Genomic DNA, 18,345 nt, shown 5'->3' with positions numbered 1-18,345 from the left:
CCAAGGCTTGATCACCGTCGAGAAACGAAAGAAGACTTCCATCTCTTATTCAGGAACATTAAACTCATTCACCTTCTTTCACTCATTCAACAGAATATCGCAAATAGACCCATCGCGACACCCATGCCCAGCCGCCTCCGGGAATGAATCGGGAGGAAGAGCCCCTTAAAAATATTCTTAAATTATTAAAAAAAGTTAAAAAAATTATTGGAAGATAATTGTCGGATAATTTTTTTTAAAGGTAAAAAATTAAAATATTTAACGAAAATTTTAAACTTTAAATACCAAAAATAATTTTATTATATTGTAAGTGTAATGTAAAATTAAAATTTTAAAAATCATTAAAGAAAAATTTTATTATATGGTTCAGTCATCTTCTACAATCAGATTCCCGCCCCCTTCCCCCCGCGCAAAAGAAAACCCTGTTCATCTTTCAAGCTTCCTACTCCTTTCCTTCTTGCTGATGCTTCCCTTCAATCAGACTGCATCAGGGCTCCGTCCAAGTGAGTTACTCGTTCTCTCCATATTCAATAGCTTCTGTAAAATTCGGACATAGACTCGGTTTGGAGTTTTCTTTTCAATTTCAGCGTGGATTCTTCAATTGAGTTTATTAGAAAATGAATCAGATTCTTTTAGTTAGGGCTATTTTGTATCAATGATTAGTCGGAAACTGTAAAAATCTGTGTGTTGTTTAACTGGAAGAAGAATGAGGAGGAAACTGAATTCTTTTGTGTAATTGGTGCCCTTTCATTTTATCCATTTTTTTGAGGAATAACAAGGTAGGAGACATAGGGTTCAAAAAGTGCAATGTCACTCTAGAACTTTCATAAATGTTTGGAAACTATCTTTTTGAGTAGAAGTTCTTTAACATTTTGAATAGATATCGGAATCTCGAATGGCATGTCAGTGACCTAAAGTGGAAATTTGGATTGCGATGTCAATCTAGATCACTACCGCACTATTCTAGGTCTCAATTTTCATTCGAAATTCTAAACGATTTTTCCTCGAGGGGTAGCTTTCGAAAGTGTATGAAAGGTGAAGGGTGGTAATGTTGCGCAACTTTTGAAAATGATGCTCTGACGAATAATGCAGAAAATTAAGCCCAAATGGATAAATGTTTAATATTGATCATTTGAATTAATCTCCCCAAACTTACCAATTTGAGCAAAAATATGTAGCTCTAGCATTGGCTTTCTTAAAATCTCAATAATTTCCTACCCAACGTTTGTTTTGTTATCCACTGAACATCATTGGGAGTATCAACTCTTCAACCTGAGGTCTAATGAAAGGGAAAAATGGTATCTAACTCTCTAAGTTTCAATTTGATCAAATAGAAAGTTGAGTGTAAGAATTGACACACTTTCAAGTTTAAGGGTAAAAATTGATTTTTCCCCCTAGTTTAAAACATAGTGAAAGAAGAACTCGAGTTTTCTTTTATTTCTTCATCTACCAGCTCGTTTTGTTTCAATACTTAGCCTTGTCTATCTGTAGCCGGGGCTAATTGGTTTCTTTTATTTGCTGTTATGACTGATTAAATTCTTTTTTTTTTCCGCCCCTTTTCTTCTTCAATCTTAGGTATCTTGAAGTATAGCAATAAAGGAAGATTTTTTGGGTTGTTGCAATTTATTACTGATTTTGGGGTCAACTTAGCAAGAAGGTTAGATCAAATAACCAGTTTTATAGCATATATAGGATCAGTAATAAAAGTTACAGTCAGATGTCAACCAAAACTTAAGAAGAATACCTGAAATCTAAAGATAAGATCAAATTCAAATTTAGTTAACCAGCCAACATAGACTTTTGTGTATATGTATATATTTACAAGACAACAGAATTGATCTGGGAAATTTCTTTGGTTCCTTGGATTTGATTGAAGTTCATTTTTGTGTAGATTTCACGGAGCACTATCAGAGCCTCAAAATGGAAGAAGTGGTCAAGTACATGCTAGCAAATTTAGCCATTTTTCCCAGGTCTACACCAATGCCTATAACTTATATATTGAACTTTCTAAAGTCAAGTATTTCAATCTGATTTCTCTGTAAATCGCTATTTTTTGTTTGTTGTTGCTATTGATTTGATTAGATTTAAGAACTTAATCCCTTTCATTTTGTGGAATCTTAATGGCAGCCTGCCCTTAATTTGCCCACTTCAATCACTTGGAATACAGAAGTGGGAGAGCAAGCCAATGACTTGTTTTTATCACTTTCTAACCACCCAAATACAGAAGTTTCATGCTTTTCTCAAAAGGGTTATTCTCTGATCACAGAAGAAATTGTTGGCAGAACAGTTCATGCCATTTGCTTAAAGAGTTGGGTGAGGTTGAGTGTGTTCCAGACCAATACGTTGATCAATATGTATTCAAAGTTTGGTCGTATAAAATATGCTCGGTTAGTATTTGATGAAATGCCTGAGAGAAACGAAGCTTCTTGGAATAGTATGATGTCAGGTTATGTTCGAGTGGGTTCATACTTGGAAGCAGTATTGTTCTTTCGAGATATTTGTGGGATAGGCGTTAAACCAAGTGGATTTGTGATCGCGAGTTTAGTCACTGCTTGTAATAAGTCCTCTTGTATGGCCAATGAAGGTTTCCAACTTCATGGTTTTGCATTTAAATGTGGTTTGATATATGATGTTTTCGTAGGTACTTCTTTTGTGCACTTTTATGGTAGCTATGGGATTGTCTCTAACGCTCAAAAGATGTTCAATGAGATGCCTGATAGGAATGTGGTCTCTTGGACTTCTTTGATGGTTTCATATTCCGATAACGGAAGTAAGGAGGAAGTGATAAATACTTATAAACGTATGCGGCGTGAAGGAATATGCTGCAATGAAAACAATATAGCTTTAGTAATTAGTTCTTGTGGGTTTCTTGTGGATGTACTGTTGGGTCATCAACTTCTTGGACATGTTTTAAAGTTTGGATTAGAGACTAAAGTTTCTGCTGCTAACTCTCTCATATCCATGTTCGGTGGTTGTGGTGACATTGACGAGGCTTGCAGTATTTTCAATGAGATGAATGAAAGAGACACAATCTCATGGAATTCCATCATCTCTGCAAATGCGCAAAATGCACTACATGAAGAATCATTTAGGTATTTTTACTGGATGCGCTCGATCCATGAAGAGATAAATGATACAACACTTTCTATTTTGTTATCAATTTGTGGCTCTTTAGATTATTTGAAGTGGGGAAAAGGTGTTCACGGTCTAGTAGTGAAATATGGACTAGAACCTAATATTTGTCTTTGTAACACTCTTTTAAGCATGTATTCTGATGCTGGAAGATCTGAAGATGCAGAAATGATCTTTAGAAGAATGCCAGAAAGGGATTTAATCTCATGGAATTCCATGTTAGCATGCTATGTTCAGGATGGAAGGTGCTTGTGTGCCTTAAATGTTTTTGCTGAGATGCTTTGGATGAAAAAGGAGATCAATTATGTGACATTTACAAGTGCATTGGCTGCCTGTTTAGATCCAGGATTCCTTACCGAAGGGAAAATTCTCCACGGTTCTGTCATCATTCTCGGTCTGCAAGATGATTTGATCATTGGAAACACATTAATTACATTTTATGGGAAGTGCCATAAGATGGCTGAGGCGAAAAAGTTATTACAAAGGATGCCCAAGCATGACAAAGTAACTTGGAATGCACTTATAGGTGGTTTTGCTGATAATGCAGAACCGAATGAGGCAGTAGCAGCTTTCAAATTGATGAGGGAAGGGGGTACTTGCGGTGTCGACTATATTACCGTTGTAAATACGCTCGGTTCTTGTTTGACTAATGAGGATCTGATCAAATATGGGAGGCCCATTCATGCGCATACAGTTGTGACGGGATTTGATCTGGATCAGCATGTCCAAAGTTCCCTTATCACAATGTATGCAAAATGTGGTGACCTTCACTCTAGTAGCTATATCTTTGATAAATTGGTGTTTAAAACTTCTAGTGTGTGGAATGCCATCATTACTGCAAATGCTCGTTATGGATTCGGAGAAGAGGCTTTGAAACTTGTAGTAAGGATGAGACGTGCTGGAATTGAATTTGATCAGTTCAACTTCTCTGCTGCTCTTTCAGTCACTGCCGACTTGGCTATGTTGGAGGAAGGCCAACAGCTTCATGGATCAACGCTTAAACTAGGATTTGAATGTGATCATTTTGTTATAAATGCTGCTATGGATATGTATGGGAAGTGTGGGGAACTGGATGATGCTTTAAAAATACTTCCCCGGCCAACCAATAGGTCACGATTGTCATGGAATACATTGATATCAGTTTTTGCCAGACATGGACATTTTCATAAGGCTAGGGAAACTTTTCATGAGATGCTAAAACTAGGTATAAAACCTGATCATGTATCATTTATATGTCTTCTTTCCGCATGTAGTCATGGGGGGTTAGTCGACGAGGGTCTTGCATATTATGCTTCAATGACTTCTGAATATGGAATTCAACCTGGAATTGAACATTGTGTGTGCATGATTGATCTTCTTGGAAGATCAGGAAGGCTTGTAGAAGCTGAAGCTTTTATTGCAGATATGCCAATACCACCTAATGATCTTGTTTGGCGGAGCCTTTTGGCTTCTTGTAGAATATATTGCAATCTAGACCTCGGAAGAAAGGCTGCAGAGAACCTTCTTGAGTTGGATCCATCTGATGATTCAGCTTATGTTCTTTACTCGAATGTCTTCGCAACAATTGGCAGATGGAAAGATGTCGAAGACGTGCGGGGACAAATGGGTGCACGCAAAATTCAAAAGAAACCTGCACATAGCTGGGTCAAATGGAAGGGAAATATCAGCATATTTGGAATGGGAGACCAAACACATTCACAAACGGACCAGATCAATGACAAGTTGTTAGAACTTATGAAAATGGTTAGAGAAGCTGGTTATGTTCCTGATACAAGCTACTCACTGCAGGATACCGATGAAGAACAGAAGGAGCATAATATGTGGAACCATAGCGAAAGAATTGCTCTTGCGTTTGGATTGATCAATATTCCAGAAGGTACTACTGTTCGGATTTTCAAGAATCTTCGTGTTTGTGGTGACTGCCATTCTTTCTTCAAGTTTGTCAGTGGAATTCTTGGGCGAAAGATTGTATTGAGGGACCCTTATCGGTTTCATCACTTCACCGATGGAAATTGTTCCTGTTCCGACTATTGGTAGTGAAGTTACTCATAACCTGATCAATTTCTGACTTCTCCAACGATCAAGAAGGAGATACAGGTGACCACTAGAATCATCCAAATTAAAATACAAGGACAACTTAAAATTCTTGGATAGCTTAGGCCCATTTGATAGCCATCTTTGTAGAAATCCTTTAGATTTTGAACAAAAATCGGGACTTAGAATGATGTGATGGTGATCTAGAAGGATGGTGTGATGATCCAAGTTTTTGTTCCACTATTCGAAGTCTCTCAAATTTTGTTCAAAATACCGGAAGGTTTCTACTTTGAGAGTAAGCTTGAAACGTTTGTGAAAGATCAAGGTAATATTGAAATTTTGGAAAGAATATGGGCAAAGTTTAAAGAACAAACCTTGGATGTATGTTTGGATGATTTTTTTTATTTTTTCCCCTATTTTTTTCATCTGTTCTCCTGATAGATGTGTGTAGGCAAAAGCAAAACCTTGAAAAGCAGGAGAGAAGAACAGTGACATTATGTGGTGATCGGTTCTTGGCTATATCTATCAAGAAGAGGTAACTATTTATTAGTCCAAAGGGCTTTAGAATATAAGTGGTTCTTTCAGTTTTCAATTCTTTGTAGCTGTCTCATGACTTTCAATGTTCCTTCATAATAAAGTTCATGAAAAGAGAACAATGTGTTAATACTTTTCTTTTCCTTCCCTTCAATTGCATATTATCTGCCCTTTCAAGTTGCTTATCGATATCTTGGTTTCATTTAAGTCGTTATGAGAATATTTCAGGGAGAAAATACATGTTTATTCCCATACACTTTCTCGAGGAGATCGAACAACGGTTGAAAGGGAATTGTTGGGGTGTTTGATTATGATGTTACAGGTAATTCAATAGAAAATACTTGATATATGGCGTAGAACACGTTTAAAAGTAGAGAGTTAAAGTGCATTTAGTTAGTCTTTGGTTGGTCCAGTTTAGTTTTGTTTTGGGAGAGAGAATGTGAGAGGAGAACGAAACATTCTTTAGAAGGGTGTGAAACTCTCTCTCTAACAGACACTTATTAAAATTGTGAGGCTAACGACGATACGCAATGGATCAAAGCGGACAATATCTGCTAGCAGTGGGCTTGGCCGGTTACAAATGGTATCAAAACTAAACATCGGGCGGTGTGCCAGCAAGGACGCTGACCCCTAAGGGGTGGATTGTGAGATCCTACATTGGTTGGAGGGGGAACGAACATTCCTTTTAAGGGTGTAGAAATCTCTCTCAAACAAACGCATTTTAAAATTGTGAGGTTGACGGTGATACGTAACGGGTCAAAGCGGACAATATCGGTTAGACTAGCATTCAAATAAAATTATGCCACTCTTTTGCTTGCCTTTGTATTCCATTCAATCTTTCTCTCGATGAAACTTGGGTTTCTTGGAAAACGTTGTTGCCACTGTTATCTAATATTGACTTTCAATGTCTTGACTGGCTTAATGCCTTTTATGTGATGCAAATTAGCAGGATTTCATGCATCAGTTGCCATGATCATTCTAAGAACTTGACTGAGAGATGAAACATACCAAATTCAGGGCTCTAAAAGATATGCTAAGATACAAAAATGTGGTGAATCTGGGAAACTCAGGCTTTCCACATGATTCAACTGTTCATCTTGGATGATTTTCCCTTGTAATGGATCCCATGCGTTTAAATATGAATGAGAAACGTGGTCGTATCAAATAGATAGAACTAGATTTTATTAATACCAATAATTTTTTATATTCTTCTCTTGTATTTTTTCTACTTGAGAAAAGTTACGTAATTATATTTTCGTACTCTTTCAGTAAGTTTTTAGGAGAAGAATGAGTTTATTTTTGTAATTTTTAGCTGATTTTTATGTATAAAATTTCAACTTTTCTCTATTGATTTTTACATCTATATATTAATTTTCATCCTAAATTTTTAATTTCAAAATTTGCTAAATTGCCTACCAATTTTAACAAAAAAAAAAAAAAAAAAAAAAAAAAAAAAACCAATGTAAAAACTACTTGCTAATTTTCATAGCACAAGTTTAATTAGACATTAAATGACTTTGTCAAAGCTCATAAAATCTAACTTTAATGTATTTTTTAAATTAAATTCTTAGTAATTTTACACCATGCATATGTTTCAGTATAAAATTGATATTTTTCTCCCCTCAATTTTAAGTGTATGAGCTTTGTTTAAGTATCAATTATTTTTTAAACTTTTTTTTATTACTTCAAAGTATATTAAATACAAAATTAAAATAAACATTTGGTGTCCAAATAAATCATTTCAAAATTGATGAATTTTAATTTTTTTTTTAAGTGAAAACCTTTTTATTCTTAATCGGTGGTTCAAATCTCACTGGTTGTAGCGTCGTTTATTCTTAATCGGTGGACAATTTTCCCATTGTGAAGATCAAGCTTGTGGTGATTCACAAGTTCCTGCTGCCTCTCTCTGGTTTGCCGCTTTTTTGTTCACTCTCAACTCTCTGCCGATGAATTGAAGTTTGTTCTTCTCTCCCTTTGTTTGTTATCATTTATCGCACTTGAAAATCCAAAACCCTTGTTTGTTTTCTCTGTAAATCCGACAAATTTCTGGAAGCGACGGGATTTTCTATGTTCTTCGTGTAGATGGCATCGACCCTTTTGAGTAAATCCCTTTTGGTTAATCGATTCGCTCATTCTTTCTCCGCTCCATCCGGCAAACCCCAGACTTTTGCTTCCTTCTTCAATGTAAGTGAAGTGTTCGTTGTTTTGAATTCATCTTCTGTTTAGGTTTTTTGGTCTACTAAAGCCTTATGAATTTGCTCTGTTTTGATTCTTCTATATTGTAGAAGAAATTGTTTCACTCTCAAGTTAATTCAGCCAGTGTAGCACATAATCCGACTCGGCGACTCTGTTCTTTCATGGCTTCCTCTGTTGCTGGGGCTAGATCTCAATTTTCAACCAAATCCTTATCCACGGATGAACCTGTTGTTTCCCCTGATTGGCTCCATTCAAATCTCAAACAGCCTGACTTGAAGGTATCATTTCTTGTTGGTTTCACCTATAATTTTTACTCCTGTGGTTGCTTAACAAATGCTGTTCAATATGCTGATTGTGATGTATTAGTTTTGTGCCTTGTTTTGATTCATTTCATTCTAGACTTGTAATCTTTGATTCGTTGTTATCCAGTGTTGTGTATTGGATTCATATCATTTAGCATGTATGTTAATAGAGTACTTATGACATTGTTGTTTGTTATCTTGGTTATATGCTCTATTTTTTTAATGAATGAGTGTTCGGACTAGCTTGTGTGTATCTTGATTATTCTTACGGGACAATTACTCGATCCTCTTGGTTACTTAAATGCTCTTAAAATCTATGGTATCCATGCTTCTAGTCCTTTTCTTTGCGAGGCGTCCATGTCGTATTCCCTCAGTATTTGCAGCATTCAGAATTCGGTTTGTTTGGTTTTCTCCATCGAGTAATTAATTATGATTCATATTTTATCTTGAACAGTTTGACTGTGCGTTGATCTAGTCAGTACCTATTGTTAATGCCTTGGGACTATGCATTTCTTCTTGATTTCTACACATTCATATAAGAATGTTCTTGCTCATTGCTTATTAACATATCTTGATTTTGACTAGGAAAATTGCGATTTGCAAGTCTGATAGCGTTGTATTTTGTAGTTCTAAAACTTTTCTCCCTTTTAAACTGCTCGTTTTTAGGTGTTAGATGCATCGTGGTACATGCCAGATGAACAGAGGAATCCGATTCAGGAGTACCAGGTAGTCGATTTGATAGATGTGTGGTGAACTACATTTTATATTTCGTGGTGAAGTATCAGTTCTTAGTGTGGTTATAATTTTGATAGGTTGCTCACATCCCTGGTGCCCTTTTCTTTGATATTGACGGTGTATCCGACCGAACTTCAAAGGTGAAATCATCTCTTTTTCTTTAATTTATTTATCTTTTCTTCAGTTCATTTGCTAATTTAAGACGATGGAAATGATTGTTTGTTTTAGTTACCACATATGTTGCCATCAGAGGAAGCTTTTGCTGCTGTTGTCTCCGCTCTTGGCATTCAAAACGAAGATGGTGTGGTTGTTTACGATGGAAAAGGACTTTTTAGTGCCGCTCGTGTCTGGTGGTGAGATGCAGAAATAAACAATTGACTTAGCAATGTTTTATGTTTTTGAACGTTTATTCGAGAAATCAATTCTGGTAATTGAATATAGGATGTTCAGAGTCTTTGGGCACGACAGAATTTGGGTGCTAGATGGAGGATTGCCGAAATGGCGTACGTTAGGATATGATGTTGAATCCAGTGCTTCTGGTGATGCTATTTTGAAAGCTACTGCTGCAAGTGAGGCAATAGAGAAAATTTATCAGGGGCAAGCTGTAAGTTCATAACTTCATGTGTTCTGTGTCAACCTAAACCCACTGCTAGCAGATATTGTTCTCTTTAGGCTTTCCATTTCGGGCTTCCCCTCGTTTTTAAAACGTGTATGCAGGAAAGAGAATTTATCTAGTGCATCTGGTGATGCTATGTTAAAATGTTTCGTTCTGGAATCTCACAATCCTCCCCCCTTCGGGGCCCAGTGTCTTCGCTGGTACTCGTTTCCCTCTCCAATCGATGTGGGATCTCACATGTTTTGTCTGAAAGCTGCTAGTGCCATGAATAGTTTGTATAATTTGTCGTCTTTGTACAAATACTCCATCCCGTAAGTTACTTAAATGTTACAACGACAACAATTACTCGTTTTCTCAGGTTGGGCCTATTACATTCCAGACTAAGTTTCAGCCACATCTGGTCTGGGACATTGAGAAGGTTAGGCTGCTCATTACAAAGATGTTGAGTTTTTTTTTTTTTTCCCTCAAAGAAACTTTGGTTCTTTATCTCAAAACGAAAAAGAGAAAAAGAAAACTGTTAGCTTAGAATATGAATAATATAATGCTTTATAGAATCATATAGCAACGTATGAACTGATATTTTTGAGTGTTTAGGACTCTTAATCCTTAAAGTTTGAGTTGATATATGAACTTGTCATTCTGCTGCAATTTTGATTGTTGTTGGTATATGTTCGGCGCCAAAAAAGAAACTTGATTTTGGATATTCATCATAGCGTTCTAGAGTGAGCGTGTGTAAAAAAGCAATTCAATCGTATCTTATATGCATTTTAGATGTGAACTTTTTCTCTCTAACATGTTCCAGGTTCAAGAGAATATTACAGGACAAACACACCAACATGTAGACGCTCGATCGAAGGCCAGGTACTGTAGATTCTAGATTTTTTTGATCGGTCTATTGGTGGAACACTGGTGGATATGTTCGTTTAGCTTTTCTCAAGACTTTTGAAATCGAGCTATTCCATACTGTATCGACTCCCTTTTCTGTCCGTCAATTGAATGATGGAGTATTTGGTTGAATTATCTGTGATAAAATCTTCCTTTGTATCCTCGAACTACATCGTCTTGCAGATTTGATGGTGCTGTCCCAGAGCCTCGGAAAGGAATCAGAAGTGGCCATGTTCCTGGCAGCAAGTGCATTCCTTTTGCCCAGGTTATTATCAATAGCAGTTAGTACCTTATGTTTGTAGTTCATAGCTAGAATTTGAAACAGTTACCCTTCTTCTTTGGGTTCGTATTTGGTTTGTTCATATCAAAATTTTCAATTTCGTCGAAGAGTTACATAGCATTCTAACTGTCATTTAGGCTGTTTAAACTCTCTGTTTCTTTGAGATCGTATATTCATAGCTAGAACTTTTATTCTTTTAATAAATGTGAAGATTTGATTCTGTTAAGCATTTAGCTCGAAAGAGGAGGGTACTAATCGTTAGGACATCTCGTAAATATCGTTTGTTTTTAAATCATTAACGATTAGAGTTGCTTTCTGTAATTTGGTTCTGGTTGGTTTCAGGCTGATATATATATGTATGCCCCCATATTTTTTGTTCTTCTATATCTCGTAACGAACATTCGTTTCTTAAAGCTCTTAATCTCGTTTGTTAGAAGTTGTATCTATAGTTTTAGAATCCTTCCCAATTGAAATGGCCTTTGCAGATGCTGGATAGTTCACAGTCACTTTTACCAGCAGATCAGCTCAAGAAACGTTTCGAACAAGAAGGTTAAGTTCTTTACCTAAACAAAAACGGTATTCGTTTAGACCGAAGAAAGGCGATTCTTCAAGGGTCTCAGGTCCCAAACAGGCACGACGATATACTAAAGTTGATCGGTTTTTGCAGGCATCTCTTTGGAAAATCCTGTCGTAACGTCTTGTGGCACCGGCGTTACTGCCTGTATTCTTGCATTGGTACATCTCTTTACCTTCAAATTCTTAATCTATGGAACAAAATCAAAGATTTAGAAGGCTGAGTGGTGAAAATCTGTAATTTTCAGGGCCTCCATCGGCTTGGGAAACATGATGTTCCAGTCTATGATGGTTCTTGGACTGAATGGGGAGCTCATTCCGACACACCTGTTGACACTGCTTCATAAGTGCTTCAACTTACAATTTTTGTTCTTAGAGCTTTTTAATTGATCTCAGAACTCAGTTTACATTTGTGCTGTCCTTTCTTTATCATGACGATCAAACGTCCCGATTATCGAAACCCATGTTTTATTTGCTAAGCTATGCTAAAATTGTTTGATCTTCCTTAAGGAATCGTTCAACAAAAACTACAAACAAACCCGGCTCCCTCTTTGATTTGCTACGTCTTCTTATTGAGAACTTTACTTAGTGTATCGTGATTTTCTATATGTATCTAAACAGTAAGAAGAATGTACGAGAAAGAGAAGTATGACTTTATTGCTAACAAGCACTTCTACTGAAACAAACGCTACCAAACGAGTTTTAACTTGTTCATTACAAAAGAAAATCAGTAAATAGATAGAAGAATACGAAATTAAACTCTTAATAACATAAATAAAACATGATCTAATGCAATTAGAAACTATCTGAGAAAAAAAAATCTACGAGAAAATAATAATTGCCTCGGGTTTGTCGAAGAATCTGCTTCATCTACACTCTTCTTCGAATTTAGGGTTTTGATTTGAACGTAACTCCATCGTTAAAGTAAGAAAATATTTTGATTAGAAGTTTGAATATCTACCTCGCAGTTGTAGCACTCTGATCTATAGCGGAGAAAAAGTTCGATAACTACCATTATAAGAACACCGAACAAAACTGTTCTAATGGTAAGATCGTCTACAATCATGATGAGAAGGAACAAGAATGAAATTTGATAAACCTAAAACGCTCTTCAAATGGAAGTTTAAATATTATATATTTATATGCTTTGAGTTCTTATTTATATTGATTAATAAAATTGAAAATGATTTATTTAATTAAGATTTGAAAAAAGAAAATAAAAGCTTTGGATATATAACAGGAGAAAAATCAGGAGACAAAATATAAGATTCTTTTTTAAATTTAAATTTAGTAAAAACTATAAATTAAAAATTTTAAATGCTAAAATATTTTAAGAGTAATTTTTTTAAAAAGAATTTATAATTCAATAGTATTTTTGAAATGTATAATATTATAATTTTATTAACAATTAAAGTATTTTAAAAATAAATGAGTAATTTTTATTATTTATCAGTACATTTGAAAAATAGAATATTTATATTTTTTTTACTTTGATATGCTAAAATTATAAGCTTAAATTATAGATTTTATTTTTGAATTTTAAGTTATGTGTATATTCTATCTATAAATTAATAGATACTCGAATTTTTAATTATGAAAATTTTAAATATTTTTCAAATTGATTGATATTTTAAATAAATATTTGTATAAAAAATTGTAATTTTAAAAATTTTAAAAATTTCTTTAAAAAGTTAAAAGGCTAAATTTGTAATTTAAGAATTGAGTGGTTCTTTCGTAAATAACCGGATTTTCTTTCCTGTAGTGGTAGTTTCGGTCAGTGCGTGACTATGACGTGGCCATATAAATCAAAGTTCCCTCCGCCCCTTTCCTATGCCATCTTTCAAATTGAAATTTCAGAAAAAGTACCCGCCGGAGATTGTGAAGATATCGACCGGAGACTAGATGAAGGGAAACGGCCGCCGCCATCCTAAGGGATCTTTCAATCCTCCACCGCCACCTACTCCCCAATTCCGCCGCGATTCCGATGCCAGCTTTGCCAGTAGCCGCCCTTCTTCCATCGGAATGGCTCGTCCCGCCGCTGCCTCCATCGACATGTACAAAGAGCGAGCCGTTCAAATTTCTGCTGTCAACACTATTAATTCGTCTCTCAAGGAGCTTTTCAATCACTCTTTCAATCTAACATTCAAACCCTTCTCTCCCCCTTCCCTCAAAGATCTCACTGAAACCATCCATTTGCTTCTTCAATGTCTCGATTATCACCCGACGAAGCTTGAGGATGATCTCCCCATCGTCCTTAAATCCCTAGGGTATCCCTTCAAAATCAATAAGGGCATCCTCAAGACCCCCCCTGCTCCTCACCAATGGTACCCAATTCTTGCCCTACTTCACTGGCTTGTGCAGGTTGCTGTTTATAACTATAACCTTGCAAACGATTCAGATTCGTTTGTTTCGAGTAACGATGTGAATGTATATGTGCTGAATAGCTATGTGCAATATATACGTGGGGATGATGATTCGGTGGAAGCTTTGGATCAGGAGTTTATGGAGCGGTTAAAGAAAGGGAGGGATGATGCAGTTGAGAGCTTGAATGGATTGGAGATGGAAGTTAAGGAGCTCGAAGCCAAAGCCGAGGCGTTGCGGTCGGATCCCTCGCAGAGGGAGGTTCTTGAGAAGCAGCAGACTGTGCTTGAAGAGGATGTGAAGAAGTTCCATACAATGATTGCTGGGTATAGTGAGAAGATGCAGGAAATGAAGAAGATATTGGAGGAAAAGGAAAAGGAGTTGGAAGTTAAAGTGCAGGAGAACAAGAAGATTTGTGAAGAAAATGAAGAGCTGAAGATGAGGGTGGAATCTCAGATGTTTAATGCCAGAGATGTGGAAAGGATGAGGAGAGAATTGCAGGCTGTGGAGAGGGACATTGGTGATGCCGAAGTCTCGAGGAACTCGTGGGAGGAGAAGACATGGGATATTGATGCAACAGTGGGGAATAAATTTAAGGAGCTTGAGGCCATGGCAAGGGAATGTAACCAGGCTATGAGAAGGTTGCCCTTCTTTCCCTTTTCTCTATTTATTGTTGTTATCATGTAGTTCTTGTTTTCTGATGTGTCAAACTTGATACTTTCATCCTGTTCAATCGAGTTTATAGATCGTTTTTTTGAAACCTTTCTAGTCAAGGATCTTATCAACTGACAAGAATTTTTTATTGTATTGAATTGTTTGGGTAATTATAGTTGTTATTACGAGGGAATGGATTGTTAGGAATCACCGATCTCCACAATGGTATGATATTGTCCACTTTGAGCATAAAACTCTCATCGTTTTCCTTTTGGTTTCTCCAAAAGGTCTCATATCATTGGAGATGTATTCCTTACTTATAAACCCATGACCATTCCCTAAATTAGCCAATGCAGGACTCCCTTCAAACAATCCTCAACATGTACTTTATTGATGTGCTGATATGATTGAATTTACTATAACCCGTCGACTTAAGCTTTTGAGTGGAAATCCTCCAAATTTCATACAAAGAGAATTAGCGAGACTGCTCTACATGGGTGACATGCTTCACCTAACAATCCTCCCCTCACTGGTTGGATGGTTCATTTTGTGGTATTCGAGAAAAAGATCTTGTATTCGAATCTATGTAATGACATTTCCTCTCCAATTAATATTGATTTCGTTTGTTGGGTTTTCTACAATTTTTCAAATCCACAAACGACGGAACTGTTGAACATTTGTGTTATTAAATTTATCATAACCCATGAACTTAAGCTTTAAGATTTTGACTTGTTGGAGTTGTTGGTGATTTATTTTTGTGAATCCCACATCTTGTGAAGCCTATCCATTTCAAATGATATTTACAAGCATGAGTTTCTGAACGTATTTTGTTATTGGATTCGAAATTTCGTTTACCAATTCAGCATAATTACTTTGTTGATACAACTTCCTTTTGTTCTTATTAGATTAAAGCTTGATAATTGTCATCAGTACTTCCTGAATGCAAAGGGGTCAACACCAGCTGATGTGATGGGGGTTGACTATAAGACAACCATTAAGCCTGCACTTGATTCCTTTGCAGAGGACATAAAGAAAAGTTCGATGACGAAGTTGGAAGATTTGATTTCTCTCAGGCAGCAATCAAGTGAAAATACTGCTAAAATTGAGTCTAGACGCAGTCACATACTTTCCCTTCAATCCCATATTGAAGAAGTAAGCGAAGTTTCTAATTAGAACTTAGTGTCAGACATGGAACTTGGCTGCAAATAGTTTCATTTTAATTCACCATTTCAGTTAGCATTTTGTTGATGAAGGTTTTGCTTGGCTGCCTGCTAGGAACTTGTGTACAGAATGATTTGCTGATGGTGTAAATGGTATCTATTTTTTCAGGCTGAAACTCAAGTGAACTCTTTAAAAAATGAAATACGAGATTATACATTAAGATGCTCCACAGAATCAAAGAAGATGGTGGAGGATGTTCAACTAGAAGCTCATAGCATAGATGTCGTGGAAAGAGAAGCAGGGGAGATTTTGAAGGTATTAATACTCCCACTATAATTATTGTCTTAAGAAATGGTTCTTAAAGGTCTCTTGACTATCGGTTGGCTAACTGAATCATGATTTGGCCGTTAACTTCCTGACTAGTTCTCTTGACTATCGAGTTTGAAACTTCATTAGCTTGTGTAGCATTTCTTTCTTGCTTTCTGAACTTGGCTAATTTTGGAAATGAACGTGAGTTTATAAGTTAGAAATACATCTCTATTGGTATGAGGCTTTTTGGGGATGTCCAAAGCAAAGCCATAAAATCTCCATCAAAGTGGTTAATATCATACCATCGTGGAGATCCGTGATTCCTAACACTTTCTTCCCTTACTCTTCTTCCTCCTCCTTTGCTCCCTCTCTAAAACCCATTCACCTTCCTTCACTAAACAAAACCCTTTGTCTTTGCTCAAATCTCAATGATCAAAAGTGTTCTCTTCGAAAACTAAGAGATCAAATAGAAACTAAGTGCAGATACGAGGTTTGAAAATGTGTTTCACCCGCAACTTATAAAGATTGATTGATAATTTCTTTGTAGATTTGTCCAAAATCTAGATCGACTGGTAATCAATCTTTCGTTAACGCTTGTTAACGCAACCAAGTCGGGCTTGTTAGAGATTTCTACAAGTATTGCACCATCTCATGATATCTTGTCTTGCACCTAAGTTAGGAGGGAAAGCACTTGACTACGAACTGTTATAAGCCATTCCTCCACTCCAGTCTGGTTTATTTAATTAGAATCTGCTCCAAACTTACTGTCATCTATTGTTGTATGAAGAATGCGAAATTGAAGCATGAGGAAGCAATAAAGCAAGGAGAGGAAGAGATTCTCATATGTGCTCGTGAACTAGTTGCATGCGTTGACTCTGTCTCACAATATAAAGAATTTGTTAGATCCAAAATCTCAGATATGAGAAGCAACCTCTCCAAGACTGCTGTCGGTATCTCTGAGGCTTACAAGAACTCTTTGCCTGCTGAATTGGGTACTGTCTCTCAGTAAGAACATCATACATTGGGTGTATAATCGAGAGTTTGCTTGTCATTGTGGATGTGGATCGTGCATTACTTATTGATATACATCGTTCTGAAGTGAGTACCTGTTAGCATGTCATGGGGCCGCACATGGTAGCATTGGCCGAGTTTGAGTATCATATTTTGGAGTGTATATTTTCATTTCAGCTTATGCTAAAACAAGTATGGATATTGTATTTTTTTAAGTGGAATGAACTGAACTGAATTGTAAAACCGAATCAGAGTTATTCTCGACTAAATTCTAATGGTGTTTGAATTGATTCTCTAAAAAAAAAAAAAAAAAAAAAGAAATTAGAATTTAAATAAATATGGTTATCAGATAGATTCAGACTTTTGACTTCTATCGATTTATTTACCAGTTTTATGTCTCATCGAGCAAAATCATGGTTGGTTGGGTGTCTTACTTGATGCTAAGAAGAAGCATTTGACTCTCTCATGCAGGTGCTACTTGCTTTGAGAGATACAACTCAGTTGGTAGAGCTCTGTTCTTACAATTGGGTCGTTACGACTATGGGTTGGGTGTCTAATCTTGCATCTCATCCGATTACTCACTTTTTCCAAGTAATGGAGAAGAGAACCAAAACATGCCACTGAAAAATTCTACTGAAACAAAGATGTGATGTCAAGAGCGTAAAGGAGGTAAGATGGGCATCATGAACGCATTTTAACCAAGACGTGGTTTAGGTCAACCTCGTTGCAAATCTCACGTTCGAACGACTATTCTTTTTTCTTTTTTTTTTCTCATAATTACTTCAATTAAGTTTCAAATAAATAAACTCAAATTTTCGTTCAATAATATATAGAGTGGAAGACTCGAACATTTCATTTCTTTAGTCTGTCGTAAATAACGACTGTTGAACTTTGCTCAAGTCAACATCAGATTGAGGGCTCCTAATAAGAAGCTTAATATAATATAAGTAATAATTGGTAGTATCCCAAGGCATGAAATGGCTGCGTTGATTTCTCCTGTCCACACCACTCTCTATCTATTGATAGTATAAATTAACATTAACAATCTCTAACTCTCTAAGTTCATAATTTAAGTGTTCCATCAGATTCAATTCATTAAAAACTATACGTTAAAATAATCTATTTTCCCATTAATATGTATATTATATGCTTACAAAAATTGAAATGGGCGATGTTCTTCATTAATGGAGGTCAACTCTAAAGCTTTAAATGTGCAAGCAAGATCCCGACCCTTTCCTCTTTACGATTCATAATTTTTAAACACCTAATTTAGTCCACGCCTCCCGTCTACTCGTTAAATTATAAACTTGAACTGTTCATGAATCCAAATAAACTAAATCTAAAATTTAGAGACTAAGATATATATTTCGAAGCTTCAGAAACTAAATTGAAATATTATTCGTACTTTCAATTAAAATTTAATAATCTATTAAATACGAAATTGCTCGTTCTAATTTGTCGAATCTCATTAAAGTGAATAGCTATGCCACGTGTCTTCCATTTTTGTAGCCATATGGCTCTTAATTTATTCTTATTTGTCAAAAAAAAAAAAAAAAAAAAAA

At 36.0% G+C, this 18,345-nt stretch overlaps 4 protein-coding genes across 9 annotated transcripts; all 4 read left to right on the top strand.

Annotated features, from left to right (window-relative positions):
* Positions 1-367: 367 nt before the first annotated feature.
* Positions 368-5,876, top strand: LOC111482698 (pentatricopeptide repeat-containing protein At3g24000, mitochondrial). 5 transcript variants are annotated; one of them, XR_002718252.1, is made up of 5 exons: positions 372-503; positions 1,576-1,657; positions 1,892-1,970; positions 2,128-5,229; positions 5,374-5,876. XR_002718252.1 is itself a non-coding variant. In XM_023128613.1 (4 exons), exons 1-4 carry the CDS (start codon positions 464-466, stop codon positions 5,167-5,169), a joined length of 3,243 nt encoding a protein of 1,080 aa, XP_022984381.1. In that variant the 5' UTR covers positions 372-463; the 3' UTR covers positions 5,170-5,257. The 5 variants fall into 5 exon arrangements, 2 of the variants coding, with proteins under 2 accessions (XP_022984382.1, XP_022984381.1); XR_002718251.1 differs by having other exon boundaries at positions 5,328-5,876; XR_002718250.1 differs by having other exon boundaries at positions 5,317-5,876.
* On the top strand, positions 5,360-6,150 carry LOC111482702. The gene is made up of 3 exons (XM_023128620.1): positions 5,360-5,491; positions 5,608-5,701; positions 5,929-6,150. The coding sequence occupies exons 1-3, from the start codon at positions 5,386-5,388 to the stop codon at positions 6,032-6,034; spliced, it is 306 nt and encodes a 101-aa protein (XP_022984388.1). The 5' UTR covers positions 5,360-5,385; the 3' UTR covers positions 6,035-6,150.
* Positions 6,151-7,518: 1,368 nt separating this feature from the next.
* On the top strand, positions 7,519-11,796 carry LOC111482701 (thiosulfate/3-mercaptopyruvate sulfurtransferase 1, mitochondrial-like). 2 transcript variants are annotated; one of them, XM_023128618.1, is made up of 13 exons: positions 7,519-7,656; positions 7,783-7,884; positions 7,986-8,174; positions 8,865-8,924; positions 9,011-9,073; positions 9,162-9,286; positions 9,375-9,537; positions 9,908-9,967; positions 10,352-10,410; positions 10,618-10,699; positions 11,200-11,263; positions 11,382-11,449; positions 11,536-11,796. In XM_023128618.1, exons 2-13 carry the CDS (start codon positions 7,783-7,785, stop codon positions 11,632-11,634), a joined length of 1,134 nt encoding a protein of 377 aa, XP_022984386.1. In that variant the 5' UTR covers positions 7,519-7,656; the 3' UTR covers positions 11,635-11,796. The 2 variants fall into 2 exon arrangements, with proteins under 2 accessions (XP_022984386.1, XP_022984385.1); XM_023128617.1 differs by having other exon boundaries at positions 7,523-7,884.
* Positions 11,797-13,125: 1,329 nt separating this feature from the next.
* On the top strand, positions 13,126-17,026 carry LOC111482699 (kinetochore protein NDC80 homolog). The gene is made up of 4 exons (XM_023128615.1): positions 13,126-14,289; positions 15,208-15,454; positions 15,632-15,778; positions 16,560-17,026. Exons 1-4 carry the CDS (start codon positions 13,190-13,192, stop codon positions 16,779-16,781), a joined length of 1,716 nt encoding a protein of 571 aa, XP_022984383.1. The 5' UTR covers positions 13,126-13,189; the 3' UTR covers positions 16,782-17,026.
* The last annotated feature ends 1,319 nt before the right edge of the window (positions 17,027-18,345 follow it).

The sequence above is a fragment of the Cucurbita maxima genome, unplaced genomic scaffold (genome assembly GCF_002738345.1).
Source record: "Cucurbita maxima cultivar Rimu unplaced genomic scaffold, Cmax_1.0 Cma_Scf00008, whole genome shotgun sequence".
Lineage (NCBI taxonomy): Eukaryota > Viridiplantae > Streptophyta > Magnoliopsida > Cucurbitales > Cucurbitaceae > Cucurbita > Cucurbita maxima.
This window is presented reverse-complemented; position numbering and strand designations above follow the sequence as displayed.